The 22,233-nt window shown below is 37.0% G+C and overlaps 1 protein-coding gene across 3 annotated transcripts in view; it reads right to left on the bottom strand.

Moving 5' to 3' along the window:
* LOC127619081 (histone deacetylase 7-like) overlaps window positions 1–22,233 on the bottom strand; it is a 97,599-nt gene that overhangs the window by 25,687 nt on the left and 49,679 nt on the right. For all 3 annotated transcript variants that reach the window (XM_052091824.1, XM_052091822.1, XM_052091823.1), the window contains 6 exons: window positions 11,958–12,136; window positions 11,750–11,837; window positions 7,410–7,527; window positions 7,195–7,295; window positions 3,681–3,803; window positions 2,195–2,304 (listed from right to left, as the gene is read on the bottom strand). In XM_052091824.1, the coding sequence (XP_051947784.1) occupies window positions 2,195–2,304; window positions 3,681–3,803; window positions 7,195–7,295; window positions 7,410–7,527; window positions 11,750–11,837; window positions 11,958–12,101 (684 nt within the window). In that variant the 5' untranslated portion in view covers window positions 12,102–12,136. The remainder of the gene's footprint in view (window positions 1–2,194; window positions 2,305–3,680; window positions 3,804–7,194; window positions 7,296–7,409; window positions 7,528–11,749; window positions 11,838–11,957; window positions 12,137–22,233) is intronic.

The following is a 22,233-nucleotide window of genomic DNA, read 5'->3' as shown; positions in this document are numbered from 1 at the left end:
ATAACTTCTGACCGTTACTTAAAGGCCAGCTCATGTGTTTTCTGGCCTGTGGCCTTCTAATTAAATCATCTATGGTTCCTAACCATAGACCATATACAGTTACAGCAATTGTACCATTTTTATACCAATAGAAAGTAATGTTTTCTTTAGTTTTTTTGTTGTTGTTGAAAATAAAGCAGGATTTTAATTTCAACAGATTTTATTTACACTTTACTCTTGCTAAAGTCTAGCAAGCTCAAAGCCGATTGGCTGATTGGTCCGATTGACACCATAGACAACATAAAGTCACTGCAGTGTGTTGCATTATTGGTCACTTTCAGCATAGTCATGGTGTCAAGCATTGCGTGAGAACGGACTAGATTCTTATGTGTGACCAATCTGAGCACTGCGCATTTATGCAAGAGCAAAAATGGAGGAGCGCTGAGTAATAACGCAATGAGGAGGTTTGTGATGGAAAGGAGAGATTGGGTGTCCCGGCAGCTGCCTGCAGCTGTCTTTCTCCAGTGTCTTTGTTTAAAACATGTCATTATGCCAAAGGGCGGCATGGAGCAACAACCTCCTGAAACAAGCCCTGTCGAGCTCCGGTTTCTCAACAAACACTTGCTCCGAACATACAACCCCCACTGGAGGAATATTAAAGAACCATCCAGTCATGCCTCTGTGTGTTTGTGTGTGTGTGTGTGTGTGTTTGTGTGTGTGTGTGTGTGTGTGTGTGTGTGCTGGAAACTTGTTTTTGACACAACAAAAACTTATTTTTTAAAAGGGAGTAGCTAACTTCAGTTTAACAAAAAGCCTGAACTCCTCCTAAAACTGCATTGACTTGACTACATCATTACGTAATTGGTAAATGTTCCTAATTGTTGTCTTTCGTAATGGCATTGAACTGATTTAACATGTACCTGTACAGAAGCCAAACGATACCTTGGAAACTTTGCATAGTGGATTTTGGGTGTGTGAGGACTGTTACCTCCAGGAGGTTTAAGGTTTGGCTAGTTAGCTTAAGCAGGTAGATGCTGGGGCAGCTCACCCCCCAATGACACATTTAATGTATTCACTTTGTTGAATTGATTGCTGAAGCCCTCTTACATAGGGTCTAGCAATGCCTGTGGGCCACTACAGAACACCATTATGGGGGCAAAATAATCTTTCTCTATTAACGGACATTCAAAAGCAGCCATGTATTCAGACAAAAATAAGTATATATGTTTTTTTGCAAGCAACATATAAATCTCAAAATTTCCAATATAACATAGTATACGTTTCACCTATGGCCGTTTACAGTTTTAAAAAAAATATTTTTTTGAAGGGCTCTTAACAGTGTGAAACAGACTTATGTTGTTCCCTGTCTCCTTCAAGGAGTTTTAATAAAGTGCTACAAGTAAAACCTCATTAATGTTTCCAAGGATGAATTCATTTTTTAATGATAACTTATACATGATTGTTAATTGATGGTATATGCTCCTGCTGAATCCATCAGTCTGCATCATTTCAACTTTTTAAAAAGTTGCATTTAATAGCAGAAATTATGGTGAATAACTACATTACCCATGATCCTGCTGAGAGAGATCCACCAATCAGGACAATACTGGAAAACAAAGTGCGCCAAAAGAGCTCTGCAGGGACCGACCACTTCCATCACGCATTGTGAATGACTCAATCGAGTCGGTCTCCTTACACTCTCAAACTACTTTTATTTGTATATAGCTGAATATTTTGCACTAAACTTAAAATATATATTTTTATAAACAATAACTTTAAATCAAATTTTTTATTTTCCATAATTGTTTATTCAATTAATTTGTAATGTTTCATGGAATTGTTGTTCATTCCCATGAAAGATGGGAAGAACACAGCCTTGTACCTTTGTAATTTTTTTTGCTTTAAATCAAAGTTTGTAATGTTGTTTTACAATTCAGAGCTGGTTTGTTTGGTTTAAGTCTTTTAACTCGTTTTTAAAGGATTTGACGAAATCCCAATGAAAAAATGAATGGGAAAAATATTTCCCAAACAAGATGAATGAAAAAAGTGGAAATAAGTCACATGGTATTTACAGCTCAGGGGATTGGCAAAAAAAAAAAAAAAAAACAGTTCCCAAAAATCCAGGTCTGTATGCACCAGCTAAGCAGTTGTCATTGAGATGAATGGCGATGCTAACTGATACTTTTCTCCAGGTACATTAGAACTCATTGGTTACCTCATGAGACAGACTGACAGTAGGGGGCAGCACTCCATTCTCATTGGGCAGACTGTCGTTTGGAGAGCTACAGCCAGATACTGGTGTACTACTGCTGCTGGGGGACGAATCTAAGGAGAAGAGAGAGAATTTATCAGGAAATACCATTTTAAATCTGGGTGGCACATCAATATACACTCACCTAAAGGATTATTAGGAACACCATACTAACACTGTGTTTGACCCCCTTTCGCCTTCAGAACTGCCTTAATTCTACGTGGCATTGATTCAACAAGGTGCTGAAAGCATTCTTTAGAAATGTTGGCCCATATTGATAGGATAGCATCTTGCAGTTGATGGAGATTTGTGGGATGCACATCCAGGGCACGAAGCTCCCGTTCCACCACATCCCAAAGATGCTCTATTGGGTTGAGATCTGGTGACTGTGGGGGCCATTTTAGTACAGTGAACTCATTGTCATGTTCAAGAAACCAATTTGAAATGATTCGAGCTTTGTGACATGGTGCATTATCCTGCTGGAAGTAGCCATCAGAGGATGGGTACATGGTGGCCATACAGGGATGGACATGGTCAGAAACAATGCTCAGGTAGGCCGTGGCATTTAAACGATGCCCAATTGGCACTAAGGGGCCTAAAGTGTGCCAAAAAAACATCCCCCACACCATTACACCACCACCACCAGCCTGCACAGTGGTAACAAGGCATGATGGATCCATGTTCTCATTCTGTTTACGCCAAATTCTGACTCTACCATCTGAATGTCTCAACAGAAATCGAGACTCATCAGACCAGGCAACATTTTTCCAGTCTTCAACTGTCCAATTTTGGTGAGCTCTTGCAAACTGTAGCCTCTTTTTCCTATTTGTAGTGGAGATGAGTGGTACCCGGTGGGGTCTTCTGCTGTTGTAGCCCATCCGCCTCAAGGTTGTGCGTGTTGTGGCTTCACAAATGCTTTGCTGCATACCTCGGTTGTAACGAGTGGTTATTTCAGGCAAAGTTGCTCTTCTATCAGCTTGAATCAGTCGGCCCATTCTCCTCTGACCTCTAGCATCAACAAGGCATTTTCGCCCACAGGACTGCCGCATACTGGATGTTTTTCCCTTTTCACACCATTCTTTGTAAACCCTAGAAATGGTTGTGTGTGAAAATCCCAGTAACTGAGCAGATTGTGAAATACTCAGACCGGCCCGTCTGGCACCAACAACCATGCCACACTTAAAATTGCTTAAATCACCTTTCTTTCCCATTCTGACATTCAGTTTGGAGTTCAGGAGATTGTCTTGACCAGGACCACACCCCTAAATGCATTGAAGCAACTGCCATGTGATTGGTTGATCAGATAATTGCATTAATGAGAAATTGAACAGGTGTTCCTAATAATCCTTTAGGTGAGTATGTATTAAACCCATTTAGCGATTCATTCTGTGGTCATGCAAAATGAATATATATATATAAGCACAGTTCTAAGTGAGTACATAGTGGTTACCCAGCGTATCAGATATGCGGTGCTTGACAGTGGCCGGGGCGCTCTCTTTGCGGGTCAGAGGGCTCTTACGAGTGTTCAGGTGCTTCTTTAATCTATGTTTCACCTTCAGGTTGGGCTCTGATGCTGGATACATGAGAAAAAAAACAATACCATAAACTAAAAAGTACAATAACAGAAGCAAATATTGCCAATGGTGCACCATTCTCTTGTGTTGGTTGGGGTCAAGGTTCAAATATCTTCTCCAACAAGCTTTTTACAACACTTTCAAAGGTTCAATTAATGTCTGTTTTTACAATAAACCTTTTTTTTCTACTTTGAGGGACGACCTGTTGACATATAGTCAAATGTTCAAAAGTAGCAGTTCAAGACAGCACACAAACACAACCTCATCTATAGATAAACATGTACTCTGACATCTCAGATCTCTGTTCCGTTTAGTAAACATATCAAACAACCAGCATGCCTTCACAGACAACCTATGGATTGTAATGACTTTCTCCATGTCAACATCAGACATTTTTAAATAGACCACTCCAGCTGCAGAAAGAGAACAACACAAATAACAGTTAAAAAAAAAAGGAAAAAAGAAAGAAAAGTCATACGAACACATAAACAGTCGTAAACTCAACCAGTGTGTTTATGCACATTTTTTCTTAGAAGTTTCCATGTGATGCTTCAAAATGGGATGAATTTATAAACACTTCTCAGAGAAGGACCAACAAAGTCTCATGGCAACTTTGTAAAAGATGACAAAATTGTATCGTATGACTTTTATTCCCAGAATTTCAAATTGATACAATACAGGCATCCAACTTTAGTAACCAACAAATCTGGTAACTCGTCCCATATTTATTTATGCAATACAAATGAGAAATGACTGAAGCATGTCAATAACCTATAATCCGCTTTCGTCATCTTGTTCCAAATCCTGATGATTTCTTTCTTCTGTGCTACACAAAAGTTATTTTCCTCATTAAAATCGTCAATTAGGTTTAGGGTTTGGGTAAAGGGGTTAGACCTTATGGTTAGGTTAAGGTTTGGGTAAGGGGTTAAACTTTCAAAATCACAATAACATTGTTTGCTGGTTCATGAATCTTTTCACTATGGGACTTAAAGTTGTACATATTCACCATCTCAAACTATTTTTACGACTTGTAATGAGATGGCTAACAACCCACTACTTGTTCAGAAAACCCTTTTAGTGCATATCCAGTTTACTGTAGATGTAGTTTTGCACATCCCTATTGACCTGAACTATTGAGATGTAAATGTGGCATCTAGTTCCTCTATGTGCAATCACACAATTCTAACTATTCATTAAAAGTTATTTCTGTTTATGCTCATTCATTTATTTCTCTACTTCCTGGTTAATATTGCTGTCATTGTATGAGCTGTAACTGCAGTATTATTCTATCAACACGCATCTTGAGCTTAACATGTTAAATGTTTCCTTATTTGAATAGCAAGTTCAAAGTGGTTTTGTTAGGCTGCACTAAACTGATCTGAGGTGGACAGGTCAAGTATTTGGAAACTCTTGTCAAGGACTACTTGAAAATGAATTCTTTCCTCTGCAAAATGTCCTGCTCTTTCTCTTTTTCCAGCCCAAATCCTTAAGTCATAAATGTCAAAACAGATTAGAGAGTGATTTAAGGTTTTAATGGCTTTAAAGAGCATTCCAAATTCAACTGTCAACATTGAAAGTGAAAATACTAGAGCGAGATTTGATTGTGGCAGGGCTATCTATATACTATAGAATCTAAAATTATAAATATGTAAAATATCCTGTCACTCATCGCAGTTTTAAATTATGTGAAAGAGGTCCTCCACTTGGTCCTCTAATGGTTAGACGGAGACCTGGAGAGGCCTACAAGCCACTGTGTCTCGCACCCTTCTGTGATATTTGTTGGAGGATCAGTGATGATCTGGGGGTGCTTCAGCAAGGCTGAAATAGAGCAGATCCTTCTTTGTGAAGAACGCACAAATAAAGTCACATACAAGATTATCCTGGAAGAAAACTTTATGCTCTGACAACGTTCCCCAACTCTGAGGATTGGTTTTTCCAGCAGGACAATGCTCCATGCCACACAGCCAGGTCAATCAAGGTGTGGATGGAGGACCACCTGATCAAGACCCTCTCATGGCCAGCCCAATCTCCAAACCTGAATCCCATTGAAAACCTCTAGAAAGTGATCAAGATGAAGATGGATGGCCACAAGCCATCAAACAAAGCCAATCTGCTTGAATTTTTGTGCCAGGAGTGGCATAAAGTCACCCAACAGCAATATGAAAGACTGGTAGAGAGCATGCCAAGACACATGAAAGCTGTGATTGAAAATCAGGGTTATTCCACCAAATATTGATTTTCAATAAGTTTAAACATTAGTATTGTGTTGTTTAAAAATGAATATGAACTTGTTTTCTTTGCAGTATTCAAGGTCAGAAAACACTGCATCTTTTTTGTTATTTTGACCAGTTGTCATTTTCTGCGAATGAAATGTTGTCAGTACTTTATAGAATAAAACAACTCAAACACATACCCATAAATATTAAATCCAGAGGAACTGATCATTTTGCAGTGGTCTCTTAATTTTTCCACATTTAAAGCTGTATATCTAATACATATATATATATATATATATATATATATATATATATATATATATATATATATATACATACATATACAGTATACACACTGATCAGCTACAACATTAAAATCACCTGACTAATATTGTGTAAGTTCCTCTCGTGCCACCAATAGAGTGCCAACCCACATCTCAGAATATCATTCTGAGATGATATTCTTCTCATCACAATTGCACAGAGCGGTTATCTGAGTTACTGTAAACTTTCTGTCAGCTTGAACCAGTCTGTTCATTCTCTGTTGACCTCTCTAATCAACAAGGTGTTTCCATCTGTGGACGGAAATGCCTTGTTGATGAGAAAGGTCAACAGAGAATGAACAGACTGGTTCGAGCTGACAGAATCTGATCAACGAGATCACATTTTGTATATATGTTAGGGCTGTTGATTAAGCAATTTTAAACAATTAATCGCACAGTTTTTCTGTGATTAATTGCAAATAATCATGGTACATCATGATTATTTGCATACATTTCCCAGATGGCTGGTTATAGTACAGTGTTGCCGATGACAGCAGTCATTATTCAGAAATGTTCACAGCTGAATGCCGCGATTGACCAATCAGAACCAAGTCTTCCAGAAAGCCGTGTAATAATATGACATAATGAGCAGTAGTCTTTTAGCCAGGGGGTGGGAAGGGTGTGTTCTCTGCTTTCAGAGGTAAATGAGAAGGCCTTGTTAACAGCATGATGCCTCAAGGCAGAGAGAGGCACTGGGAGTGAGTGTGAACTGTGGCGCTGAAACGAGTCCATACAGCACACCTGCCAAACGATGCGGCACTGCCTCAGATATTCATAAATTTTTAGAGTAACCGTGATTTAAGTGTCCAAATACATGGACTCCACTGTATGTGTGTTGGATGGTAACATACTTGCTCGTCTCAGTGGGGGCTCGTCGGGTCCTTCACTGAGATTTGGTTTTGCAGATGACAGGAGTGGCTGTAGAGAAGCACTGGGATCTGGAACCAACTCCCTGTGAAAACACAAAGGTGATCTTTATTACCGAAAATAACGCCCTCATCGCATGTGAATCCATGCATGTGAAATATCAATCCTTTTGTGGGTTGTAATGAGAGTTGTTTCTGACCGGTAGGCAACTGATGGGCTGCTGAGAGGGTTGGAGTTGGTCCTTTCCAGCACAGCCTTCTGTTTATTTAGAATCACCTCAGCTAACTTCTTCTTCACCACAGCACTGGCCACAGCACCTGTCAACCAATACAACCAGCCAATGAAATCATACCAAACTTCTTGGTTTATTAAAACAATGCTGCAATGCAAATATATATTTTTTGAGTGCTAAATGTTTAGAATTTAAAACAGGCCATTTTTACTATTGTAAAAAACAGGTTTTTATTTATTTCAAACATGAAATAATTTATTTTCCTTGTATTTAATAAAAAAATAGACTACATGTTAACTCTTTTAAAGGGTTTGGTCCTCGATCAATACACTGCATCTGTCAATTAATACGATGAACCAATGAAATAATACCAAAACACTTAATTGGCTGATCCAATGTTGCAATGTGAGTTTTTTTTAAGCTCGTTTTTATGTTAATAATTTATTTCATTTTAATCATTTATCACACGGCAAAACTTTTAGAGGAGCGGCCCTCGACAAGATCAATTTTTCAGGTTTTTTTTGTTCCAGTGACAAGCCAAGGCTAAACTGACATTCCTAGTCTGCAATGTTTGACCAAAAGCAGCTTTGGACTGCTAGTTTTCTTCCCCAGAAAGCATGTCAACGATGTGTCTATGCAGGGCCTGTTTTGTGAGTGTGGTTCAGCTCTATTGTGAGGTTGCAGTGAGGTCAGGTGAAGGAAATTTGTATGTTGATTTAGTGCCGCCCTCCCCTTCCAGTACGGCCATTATGTGTCACAGTGACTCTGATTGATTTGGTCAATATTGACACGGTTGTTTGCACAAAAAAAATCATTTAATCTTTTTTATTTTATTACTTTCTAACCAAATTAATTTAGCCTCAGCAGTGATGAAAGTCTCCAGTTACTACATTTTATCATCATGTGATAGACAGTTGTGTAGTTTCTACACACTTATATTCTAAATTAATGCCAGTAGATGCAGAAACTTGTTTTTAAGAGATTAACTGATCATAATACTGCCCTACAAACCCAAAACACAGTATCTACGCCACCGATGAAACTGAGAAATTTTTTAAAAGTTTGACTGTCCAGACAAATATGGATTATAAATTAGTCTCACTAGATTTTCTCTGAATTTTAGCATAAATGAAACAAACCTGTCTGTCACTGATCACAATTACACAAATGTGTAGTTACTGCATTTTCTTTCGCAGGGCAAAATAATGCATCTGATTAGCCTTTTTTTATGAGAACAGACTCGAGCAAACCAGGGTACGCAAAGGGGCACTAGGAGGTCTTTGGAAATGTTTTGTTGGCGGTTCGAATTCCAGGCCCACATGACTCCACATACCGAAGTGTCCTTGGGCAAGACACTGAACCATGTTGCTCCCAATGGCAGACTAGCACCTTGCATGGCATCTCTGCCATCATTGGTGTGTGAGTGTGAGTGAGTGATTGACCAGTTTAAAGCGCTTTGAAAACCACTAAGGTAAAAAAAAGTGCTATATAAGTGCAAACCATTTACCATGATTCTCATGAAACCTGTCAAGAAAATGTCATGGTTATATTTAACCTAGAATTAAAAAAATATATAATAACATGAATAATAAATGATATTAAAAATAAAATAAAGCCTTTATTTAGGACCATTATGTTTGTTTTTTTTGCAGAGTGAAATTATTTTCAGTACTCGTTTTACACATAAGCAAACACATTTAACCCCCAATTATCATTACCGTTACACATCCAGATGTTTTACTTTTACCTTTTCTATTGTTTCATTGATAATTTTCATTACAGCAACAAAACATTTTTCCCCACATATTACAGTCAAAAAGATGCTGTTGTACAATGATATTAAAAATTTAAATCAGCAAAAAGGCAGTATCAAGAGAGTACCAGTATAATATATAAATACTTTACAATTTAAATAATACATCTTTATGTTCTCTGCGATGGACTGTGACCTGTCCAGGGTGTCCCCCGCCTTTCGCCCAATGTTAGCTGGGATAGGCTCCAGCCCCCCGCGACCCTGTACACAGGATAAGCGGTTGACGATGGATGGATGGATGGATGGATCTTTATGTTCTTGTGTATATAATGTATATAAAAATCTTGTGTATTTTTAGCATTGTGGTAACGAGAATTAGGGGGTAAAATGTGCATAAGTATCATACAATGTAACAATATAACAAATCTTAAATGGCCCTAATTGCATAAACTATATGCAAAATATAATTTCTTATTTTTAGATTTTTTCTTTTTTTTGTCATCTTGAAAGGTTTTGTGAGAATCACACTGTGGCACTGTAACATTTTATACTGTATATCTTTATATAATATCATGCTTACTTACATGTTTACATACCTCACACAAATAAGAGTCAATAATTTACTATAAAATGTGCCTCAGACTCTTACAGAGTACTGTGTTTCAAAAGCATAATTACTGCCCTCATACTATAAGTAAAAAACAACAACAGTAGTATTAATGTTTGGCTGCGGCATGACCAAACGCTACAGCATGACACAGCTCTGGCATACCAGGAGACCGTCCTGATTACAATAGAGCATTCTGCTGCACACACATAGTAATGTTATACACAAACAGATGGCAAAAGTCCATAATCTATCTATCTATCAATCAATCAATCCAATAATTGCTAGAGCTACAACACACTGTTCTTTTCTATTCTGTGTGTAATTACTGTAAATCCCCTTTATAGAACAACAGGGTACCCATGTACTTCTATGGAGACTCCGCCCATTTGTTTTCAACCACAAATATTTGTTTTTAGTCTGTGAGCTATTTCCTGAGGCAGCCGTGGCTCTGTTTAAGAATGGTGTACAATTAAAGAGGGCATTAGCTGAATGTACTGTAACGTCATCAGTGTTTTGTTTTTGGGTGCAGTTATTTGCATAAGAGGTTATCTAACTGTTTGGCGCCCATTTAAAGTGTTTGCAGTTGTTTGGACTGTTTTGTTTCACGGGTGAGGAAACACAATCTAGTTCAACTTACTGTACCATTTGCTTCTTAGCTGAAGGAATGTGACAAACATGAATCGAGTAATCACAATTGTTCTTTTTGCTAAAGATGCATAGTAGTACAATTGAGTGATGAGTGTTGCATTTTCAAGGAATCTCATTTATGAAATGAAACAAGCATCAAAAATATGTTGCCAAACAATCAGACTTCTATCGTGCTAATAAAAACGAACCAACCATAATCCAAATAAAATAATAATAATTTTCTTTTATAATAGCTCCTTTACATGTACACCTGAAAGATGTTTAATGCGAGAAAGATGCTGAAGACACGAGAGCTTCATGCAATGTGTGATACGACAGATGCAATGCGCCGTAATAGTGGGATTTCCCTCTACATCAGACTCTGGGATTCCCCCGACGAACAGCACATATGCACATGCACACTATTCAAAAACATATAAGAACTTCACTTACCAGTATGCGTTATAATGGGCACATAAGCCATGTTCTCTGACTGAAACCGTGTGTGTTAAAGCATTTTCTGTTAATAGCCTTTAATCCCTTAAATGCCGCAAGGTAGGCTGTATTTGCATTTGCATGAAGTTTCAGAATGCCGCTTTCTGAAAAACCCCAGAATAAGCCGTTTTTTTTAAGTGCATGTAAACATGGTCAAAGTGTTGACAGAATGAAAGGCATATATAGAATAAAAGATATATGGAATATGTAAGCCTCTGAAAAGTCAAATGAGGTCCACGTGGTGAACTAGAAAGAAAATATGCTTCTAACTACACTATAGTTATAGCTATAGTTCCAACCACTCAACTTAGTGATCTGTTTGTTCCTTGGAACTATGGTTTTGGGAAACACCAAACCGTATGTTGGTAATGATGGTACTTGCGACCACAGTTTGCTAACGATGCTTTGGGAAACGCACCCTAGCCCGACACAGCAACAATGTCTTAGTTGCGTTAGTTATAAGTTGCATTGCAATAGTTTAATATTGGTTTGATTGGCTGTGACTAACTGGGACAAAATTGGAGCTTTGTATTGTTGTAGAAAAGTGTGAGATTTGTAAAGAGCACTGTTGCAGAAATCTACCTCTGATTGGAGTCTTGATATATACTGTATAAATGATGACAGCATTTGTGGCATAATGTTGATTACCACAAAACCAAAAACATTTTTTTTTATAGGTTTAACAAAGCAAGAGAGGACTTTTTGGCATCGTCTTCAGCACCCACTGGTGTATGTTACTCCTGGTTGGGAGTCACTGGTCTATTTGCTGAGCAGTGTCTGAAAAGTGGTTTTGTTCAAGGTTGTTGTTTGGTCAAAACTCACTCTGTTGGCTCTTGTCCTTGTGTTTGAGTTGCTGTAGCTGTTGTTTGGCTTGCTCCTGGTCTCGTAAACGCTGCTCCATGTTAAGGTGCTACAGGAAGAGGAGAAGTCAGTCATAATCAATCATAATAATGTTAATTTATTTTTACGAAATCCCAAAATAATATGTAGATGGAAACCTAGCTACTGTAAAAGTGTACAGCACATGTACCTGTATATGCTGCAGCTGTGACTGACTGTACTGGGAACAGTGCTGCGGATTGAAGGGACTGAGCAACAAAGGGGGGTGGAGAGGGGACAGGAAGGCCGTGTCCGAACCCGGACGCACCAGACGCTCGCCTACACGCAGGTCCATGGGGGCAGGGCCCGTGGGAGATGACAGCGATGATTCTATATGGAGAGGCAGAGTGAAAGTTATTCATCTCTCAAAACTAACAGCTGTTATAAGATAAGAATACCATAAATGAGTGAATCTCATGAAAACAAGTTTCACCTAAAAATTTGTTAGATCAAAATAAGAAACTTTATTTTGCATTATGAAACTTACTTATACTTTAATATAACTGTATATCAGTAAAAAAAGGACCTACATTATATTAGGTGTCTTTAACTACGATGTACTTAAGCATTTGATACAATTCATACATGTTGTTGCATTGAACATTAAACTACACAACTGTCTATTAAAAGTACCTGCATTTAATTATAACTCTTAACATTATCCCTAAACCTACCCCAACCCTGACCCTAAACCCTAACCACTAACCCTAAACCTACCCGTACCTCAACCGCAGTAGCAGCAAATGTGAAATGTATGGGAATTTAGCAGAACAACATGTAGTTTCGCAATAAATGCATTGAATTTTATGCGTTTTAATGTTGGTATATGGTAGTAAAAGACACCTAATATAAAGTGGGAACAAACAAAAAACATCTATCATATATATATATATATATTTTTTTTTATTGTTTTTTTTTTATTATTTAAATCAACTTAAAATGAAAGACAGTACAACAAATACTACCATTACATAAACATGATTTACAACTGAATAATAATAATATTATATATATATATACACAGTATATGGATGTGCCCAAAGCCGAATACTGCATTCGGAAAGACGCAAATAATGACTTCAAAATGAATAATGGATTCACCAAATTAATATAAAAATAGTAATTTGACTGATTAGAATAAAGCGGCATTTTATATAAACTTATCCAAAATGAAAATGAATTTATGAGTGTAATACTAAATAAGATTCAACATCATTACGTCTGTTAATGTATCACAGGATTCACATGTGATTCTCATGTATTTATTTTTAGCCTAAACCTGAGTGTGATGTTAAATTCCTGACCTGAAGAGATGATTTCACGTCAGAACTCGTCTAGCCGTCTCTTAAAGTTGACCACATTTATATTCACATCAGTGATTAAGATAATTAACTGATTAAGACTTTATTCTGAAAAAAGTTAAACTGCTCCATAAAGGTTTAAATGCTTCATAGAGTATTCATCTATTCAGAACATTCCTCCTTATGTAAAATAAAGAATCTTAAACTTGCTTTTCTTCTTCTTCTTCTTTTAATTGTGCTAAATTTGAGGATGTTAAGTGTTCTTGAACTCCGTTAAGGTGCTGTATAAATTATTATAATGATTATTATTTAACTAAATAATGGTATCGTAAAATTCCTGATAGACTTACAAAACTTTCAACTGTTTTTAGGCTATATTGATTTTATTTTAGACAAATTATTGATTTTATTTTAGTCTACCATGGTAGACAAAGGCAGGTGGACCAAATAAATTTTGAGAAGAGTGTGAGAGAGAGAGCGTGTGAAGGAGCAAGGCCATGTTCCAATTTTTCACTCACGGCACATTCCACTGGGATATAAAGATGGCCTGATTTCCATATCTTTTGCATGCTGTTTTAAGAATATTTGCATGATGTCAGTGACACAATGGGAAGGACTGCCTCACCCATACAACAAACTCTCTCATACACAGCACGTACATACACAGTGATGAAATACAGTAAATATATGCACTGTATGTTGTTACATACTAAATCATAACAATGATATCCTTCACAAAGAGATGGAACATTGCCCAGGAAAAACTCGAAAACCTTTATGAATGTGCTCAACTGATTTTGGTTGAATGTCACAACTGTAAAGTCTGGGTCATACTTCCCCTAATATAAATTTAGTCTCATTACCGCCAAAATAAAAAAAATTAAAAATTATGTTTATATTTTAATGCAAAACAAATCTGAATGCTTCCAAAATAAAATAAGCCTAATTTTCTTTATGCAAAATAATGTAATTAATTTTGAACTTTTTTTATACTGGGTTGAAATGTGACCTAGACATGTTTAAATGAGATTCTTCCTTTTTTTTTTTTATTATTTTTAGGAATGGCCCACAATTTGTCACAATAATCTATTTATGCAATTATGCCTTAAGCATTTCACCTCTTTTCGACTAATTTCTCAAGAAGTCTCTCAAAAATAGCTGCGTCTCTCATAATGAGCAGTACAAGTGCCTCAGAAATGGTGACTCATGCCCTTTTGATGCCATAAATCACACTTGCTATTGTATTCGAGTGTATCATAACTGCTTTGTCATATTATACTGACACAAAGCCATCTAGCAAAAGGGCTTTCTATAGTACAGCACACCAATCAGCAATGTAGAAAATGACTCACAAGTGACTTCATAAAAAGCAACCGGCGAAGAACAATATGTACCTCTGAGCCGGCGAGTTATGCAAGAGGAACAAAACTGGAAAAGAAAAGGGAAACCGGCGATCAAAGGAGATGACATGAGGAGGTACTGTAGGGGATGGTGACAGTCTAAGGAGGGAGAAGATGCCAGGGCTACGTTCAGAGAGTCAGTGTTTTGAGTAACAGTGACAAGTATAAATATTCAAAATGGTGATGTCCATAACACCGCAAAGTGTAATGACAATTTAAATAGCGTTATTCAATAAACAAGTCCAATCAAATGTAATTACATTTGTAGGTGTATAGCTTATTTTTAAAATTCTTAATGGTCTTGCCCCACCCATATTTAAACAGTTATTGAATACAATTTCTGGGAAGGTCACAAGGATTGGCGCTTTAGGTGTGATTGTGAAATACCGCTAAGAAAGAGTGCTTTCGGTCATTTAGCTATTGCTTTTAGAGCAACCCATGACTGGAATGTACTTCCAGCTGCTTTGAAAGTTCCAACAAGACATGCTGCTTTCTCTTAAAAAAATTGAAATAAAATCTGGTTATTATTAAACCAAAATTGTCAACATGCTATAGTTGTAAATTAGTTATAAATTAGTTATAGTGTTATAACTTAGTTATAGTGATATTGCCTTTGGAATCCTATATACTGTGTTTTGATTCTCATGTTTTTAAGATTTTTCTTGCTGATTGTCATGATTGTTGTAGTACTGTAATGTTTAAATGTGTGTATAGAATGCATTTTTGCATAATTTTTGACCTTTGACATCAACCTTCCAAGGGTCAGCTGATGAAAATTAGCCATTTTGGAACGATCTGACACATTTACATCAGTGAGATGTTTTATTAATGTGTTTTGTACCTGAAAAATTAAGAATTAATTAAATAAATAAAAAAAATCTAAAGTTCAAAACATTTGAGAGTCTCTGAGATGACTGTGGTAGATCGTCCAAAAGTGACCCTGCGTGATTACAGCATGCCTGTTGGAGTCGCTTACAGAGCTATGGATGCCCTGATATGTTCTGACACAGTCCTGGATCTCCTTAGCCTCAGAGGAGGAACATCTTAGCACCGCAGCCCTGGATGCCAAACGTGTTTTAGGTTATTGCTTCCCTTAGCTCTCAATAACTAGAGTATTCCCACCAGACTTGTACAAGATCTGGACTGTTCTACTATACTCCAAAGGAAACAACACAACTCCCACATTTATTCCTCGGCATTCCCTTCCTGATAACAGAACAGTCACTATATTACAGCCTGGGTTATTCCAGCTTTCAATGTTGCATTGTGTTCTGAAAAACGACCTCTAGGGCAAATCAACGTTGACAGCTTGAGGAAAGGAACTCAAACTCCCAGAGGAAAATGAGACGGAATTGAGCAATATGATGTTTTCCAACCTTGTGGAGCCCTAACAAAAATACTCAACATAGTCTCATAGAATGAACGTTACTATAACTACGTTTTTGCAAACTGAGATTTACGTGGCACTTTCTATGTCTTGCTGCAGTTTCCTGGTGAACTTAACTAGAAGTGCTACAACAACTTTGTGATATATTCACTTTCACACAAATCATGGCTACTATGGCTGCTTAGGACTTTATAAAGACTTATTTAATCACTCTATTCCTCAAACCCAGTTATGTAATTAGATCAAACCACTTTTACTCAAAACAAAATATTTCAACGCTTGTATTACATAACTCACCTACATCTACACACTTGATCCAAAGTGATTAACTTGCGCGGTAGCTGACCTGATAGAGTGTTAGACTTTGGACTCAGCGACTGAGCCTCGAGCCCAGCCAAGCTTGCTTGAAACGAAAGTGAAGCCAAAGTGCCATAGAAGTGATACGATATGACGGTTGCTTCAGTAAATGTGATTTTTCATATCAAATTACTGTAGCTTTTAAACACAATCTGTTAGGTTTATGTGTAGGTTAAGGGTAAGAATGTTTGTTTTTTCACCTCTCATCTTAGGTTACATTTTTAGGTTAGGGAGGTAGGTCCTACTCATTAAAACATCCATCTAATATTCACCTTAAAAACCTCATCTGATTACAACATAATTTCTCTCATTTTTTGCCCCCGCTGGACAACTGTAGCAAACGTGTAATGAAGCACGTAATTCTGGTTTACAAAAATGTTTCCATCGTCACGTAAATTTCATGAGATCAGACGGAAAATACCATGGTACATTGCTAATTACATGTTTTTTTGGATATTACCATTTAGCAGCCTGACCTCACAGTGAAATCGGAAGGAGTAGATCGATTTTTCTTTCGTCAAAATCGGTATACGTTGACCGAAATTTCGAAACACTACCCCCAATGGCCAAAGCGGTAAGTATTGTAGGGCTTATAGGCACATGTGATCTCCATTTATGTCCAGGAGAGGTCGCTAAAAGCTAATAGTGAAGCAAGTTGTTTTCAGCTTTAAAGGACGTTATACAATGAAGAGAAAAGCTTATATTTATAGATTCACACACACACACACACACACACACACACACACACACATAGACACCATAAGTACTCAGAGTTATGGTCAGGTGTCTATCCTGATAAATTAGTGTACATAAGACAGTATGAGATGACGGAACAAGAAATGTTAGTGTGCATGCTTGTGTGTTTATGCATGAGGAATATTTGAGGTTGTGTGTGTGTGTGTATGTGTGAACTTGTGTGTGCATTTTTGTTACTCCTACCCAGAAAACAAAACAATAGTCCAACTCTGAGCCAGGCCAGCAGAAACAGTCCAACACATACAATAATAAATGTGACAGACAAGCAGATGTGCGCTGGAATGCACAAAGAAATTTGTATATACAGTATGTGTATGTGTGTGTGTGTTAGAGGGGACATCTTCCTTCAGAGACTGGATGTCTACAAGAAATTATGTGTAAATATGATTCTGCTTCTAATTAAAAATATCGGTTTAAGTGAATATATGCATATATATATATATATATATATATATATATATATATATATATATATATATATATATATATATATATATATATATATATAAAGACCTTTTGCAAACAAAACAGGATGTCATATATAAATTTTTCAGGCACTTATTGAGTCTAAATAGACGTACAACTTACAGAATTTCAGTATTCTACCCAAATGACAATAGTCATATCATGCTGTTCAAGTGTTGTACTTGCTATGGTTTACTTCCACACTGCTTCTTCATCAAATATCAATATCAAATGTAAATTAAGTGAATCACTGAAACATCAGTGCCACCTTGAGTGACAAATAGCAAGTACTGTATAAAATGTATGTATACACATTCATGGGCTAATAAAGATTCACCATCATTGCACAGAAAATCAACTTGATTTAGACATTTGTATGAATATAAAACTCTTTTCTCTTTTAATAAACAAAGAAATGGATATCCTGTGATAGTGAACTAGTGAATATGAAATAATCATAAAAATATGATTTATTGAAGCGCAAATATAAATTGCAACACTATTACATATCTTGTGTCACTAACGACCCTACACACATTTGCTAATAAAGCATTTAAAGAAAATTTTTTTGTATTTTTTTTACTATCAATATCAGAAATGTTGAGGCATACTAAAGAGGTGGGGACATAACAAAAAACAAATGGATCAGGTAAAGGGGTGAAATGAGGTCCCAGGCCACTAAAGACCAGATGTATGCATTATAGGGGTAATAAACTGGTTTTTACAAAAAAAACATGCACACCATAGTTATTAGAAGAACATTGTAATCTTCCAATATGACCTGGAATTCGGCCATATTTTACCACAATGGTTGGGTGTTGTAGGTGGTTCAAAGAGGCGTTGCAAGGTGGTTTCTCACTGGCCCAAATCAGTTTCTTACTATAGTCTCTTCTACTAAAGTAAGGGATTTGAACAAACATACCATAGGTATTAAACTTTGGAAAGTAACTCATCCCACAACATTAGGGCTAAGTACAGTACATGAATGAGTCTGAAAACCACACCTCAAATACAGTTACAGCATATTATATTTTAAGAACTGAATTTGGAGGACAAAGAACAATTTAAACTAGACTACACAACTTTCCCTTGAACGATGTTCACACTTGCAAATTATTTGACTGCAGTTAATTACTTCCTTCAGTCAACTACACATTATGCATTGAGGAAGAAATGGTGGCAAGTCAGAGATAGTTTTGTGTTTTAGTTGGCTTGTAATATCTCACCAGGACAAGAAGGAAGGAGGAGATGAGATAGTTCAAAATAAAGGTTCTTTAATGGTTCTTTGCAGCATTTTAGGTTAACCCCCCTAATTCAAAACCAATTTTCATGGGATAACTTTATTGAGTTGAGTATATGGGTTTTTGGCAAATTAAGTTGCATTATAGGTTCTTTAGATCAGCATACTAGAGTCTGAGATCTCCAAAGCACCACAAGTGCAAAAGCACATAGATGATTTAAGTTTTGTTCTTGTTCTTTGAGGAACTTCAGGTTCCCCTATTACATTAGACTGCAAACCTTTATTGGCACTAAATGGAAGCTTTATTTTTAGGGGTGTAGATGAGGTATGGTCTAGAAGAGTTAATAATCATTTGAGTAGCTTTGTAGTTAATTAACCGATGTAAATCAAATTCCTTCAATGTAAGTCTGTGGGATTTGCCACCCGTTATCCTGTCAATCAGATGATAATCATACAGTTAGTTGGATCACTTAGAAGAGTAATACCATACCTCTCCTTAACAAGCTACATGATTTTACATAGCACGAATGATGCAAAGCATAAATAATATCTAAATGGTGCTAAATAAATCTTTATTTGAGGACTAGAACTTTTTGAAGACACACCGCGGACTGTGAGATAGTTACAGTATTTCTATTATTATCATCAGTCTGATAAAAAAGAAAACTAAAATACTAGTTTATAACACACTCCCATTTCCAGCTCTCTCACACCCCGACCTGTCTGACCAGCACAACCAGTTTAAAGCGCTTCTCTCAACACACTCTGGCTGTGAGTCAAACTGTGTGTGTGTGTGTGTGTGTGTGTGTGTGTGTGTGTGTGTGTGTGTGTGTGTGTGCGTGCATGTAAGTGGGTGTGTGTTGTTACAGTGAAGTTTTGACTAACTTCAGAACTTCAATGGAACAAAAATAACACTTACAGGTGTCGCTATGTGTGAACTAGTCGAAGGAGGAACACTTAATCACTCAATCACTAATGAATCACATACTCAAAGTCTTATCTGCATGTCTCTATATCTTTTTCTCTCTTTCACCTTTGTTGGTCTTGATAAGCATAAATGAATGAATCATTAATACTGTTTACATTATATTATACAGTTTTACGCAGTAATAGAGAGCGTTTCCGAATAATCCGTTTTCAGTGGATGAAATGGTGTTCTACAGGGAAAGAGAAGTGTAAATGTAGCAAAATCAATGCGTTTTAAAACGTGTGGATGTGGTTTCAGAAATGATTAGTTGGTTCTTTTGTTTTTTAATCACGGTAATTCCAACATTACATGAGCACAGTACAAGTCAGTCCACGTCCACACAAATCTGTTTAACTTTGAAACCTCAGTTTTCAGTTTTCTACAGCATTGTTTTAAAAAGTATGCAGTAATGGAGAGCGTTTTAAAAACTGCCATTTAATTTTTTTATTTCTATGGTAACACTCATTAGGCCAAATGGATCTATGTGTAGATGTACTTGTGGCAGGGCGGAGGGCGGGCCAGGTCGTGATTCTACACACCCGGTCCCTTATCAGGCTAATTAAGCCTCCGAGAGGGACGAAGGCCGACTGCGGAGGATAGTGCGGGAGAGAGAGATCATTTATGGACATGTCCGTCATGTGTGTGTGTTTGTTTTTGTTTAAGTTAATCATTAAAATATGATTTATATCGTCAAGCCGGTTCTCGCCTCCTTTCCATTGAATGCTTTACAGTACTGTACCAAGCTACCTTTAATTGTTGAGGTCTCTGCAATTTTGGTTCTTTTTGAATTATGTCACAATGGTCAAGTGGGAGAAGTTGATGTTTTAAATAATTTGGAGTTTCCTTAATTATGAAAACCTGTAAATACAAGTTCAACAATGAGGTGGATTTTGAAGAGTCGTAATCGCAGTCATTCTGACATGACTTGAATGCAGCAGGCCAAATCCACATGAATCTGAGCATTTACAAAGTGCTCCATTTTCAGTGGAGGAAAGCCCAATTCTAGTGTGGTCGAGAAGCATAAACGCTGTGAAATAAATGCATTTTCAAATGAAAATGTATGAAATGTGTGGACGTGGCATTAGAAATTATTTGTTTCTATTGCGATGCTCATAAGGACAAATGGACCATGTGCATATCTACCAAGCTACCTTTCATTGTTGAGGCACGAAAACATATGAATAGTGTGGACGTGGCCTTAGAAATTATTTGTTTCTATGGCAATGCTCATAATACAAATGGACCACATGTACCTTTAATTGTTAAGGCCTCTGCCATTTTGGTTTGGCATTGTAATCCATTGTAAAATGCTGATAAAAACACACCTGTGAATGCACATCTGTTGACTTCTATATTATTGAGCTAAGTTGCTATGTTGCTTAGCACATTAAGAAAGAGCTTGCTGAGTTCTATGAGAGACATAGAACTACAATGTAGGAAATTGATTGCCAGGGACATCAGTCGATTATCCAGTTTAGTAATCATTATACCAAAATATTTGACTGCAGAATACCATGACTGAACAATCAGAATTAATTATTCTCGAGAGTTGTGTAATAGTATTGTGCTGTTTTTGGTAAATTCAAGATTGATTTTTTGGCTTGTTGGTCAGTTCTGCCAAGCCTAGACCACTTGACCATGATAAATGAGTCCGGTCCAAGTACACCAGCTGTGCTAAGCCCAAGTGTGTACTACACAACAACACACACACACTACTGTTGGCCAGCGATATCGCCTGAGTCACAGCAACATGGGAAATAGAGAACAATAGGTGGCAAGCTGTCCATGTAAATCTGGAAGACCAGAAAAACAGACGGTTTTGTGTGTATTTTTGTGTGCTGATCTGAAAATAACGGCAGCCAGCAAAACAGGAAGTGCAAAATGAGTGACATCTGCTTTTCCGGGGTCAAACCCCCCTGGCTCTGTAATTGGCATGTAGCTCCATAGCTATGTTAGAGTGGGAGGGATAGACGTTTCTTTTATAGCATTTCAATTACCATTTTTCTTTGTTAAGCTTGTAGAAGAGGGGTCAAATGTGTGACAAGTTCCTCAGGCCAGGGAATAGCTCAAGAAGAGAGGGGTTCTCTTTTAAAACATGAAGTCAGATTCTTGAAGGGTTTGCTCTGATATGGTAGCTGATATGGTTCATACAATTGCAAGTGGTAATCTTTTGATGTGTGTGTGTGTGTGTGTTGACATACAGGTTAGGTCAGCGGTTCACAAACTAGGGGTTGTGACCCCTTGAAATAATTGGTCGTGAGACATTGAAAAAAAATAATATATATGTACTATATATAAAGGTTGAAAATGTTTCAATATTTTTTTAACTATAATAAATATTTTCTAATATTATGTGAAATACTTTCAGATTTTTAATGACAGAACTCATTACAGCGTTTTTCAAATGTGTTTTACCTGTTGCCGTACAATGATGCCCTAGCAGCTATGACATCACTGTGCAACGACAGTTAGCAAGTAGTTTTAGCAAATGGCACGTAGCAGCGTGTTGAAACCACAACCACAGAAATGGATAAATATGTTTTGGAAAAAATGT

The sequence above is a fragment of the Xyrauchen texanus genome, chromosome 25 (assembly GCF_025860055.1).
Source record: "Xyrauchen texanus isolate HMW12.3.18 chromosome 25, RBS_HiC_50CHRs, whole genome shotgun sequence".
NCBI classification, from domain to species: Eukaryota; Metazoa; Chordata; class Actinopteri; order Cypriniformes; family Catostomidae; genus Xyrauchen; species Xyrauchen texanus.
The sequence above is the reverse complement of the archived record's forward strand: the minus strand, read 5'-3'. Positions and strand labels throughout refer to the sequence as shown.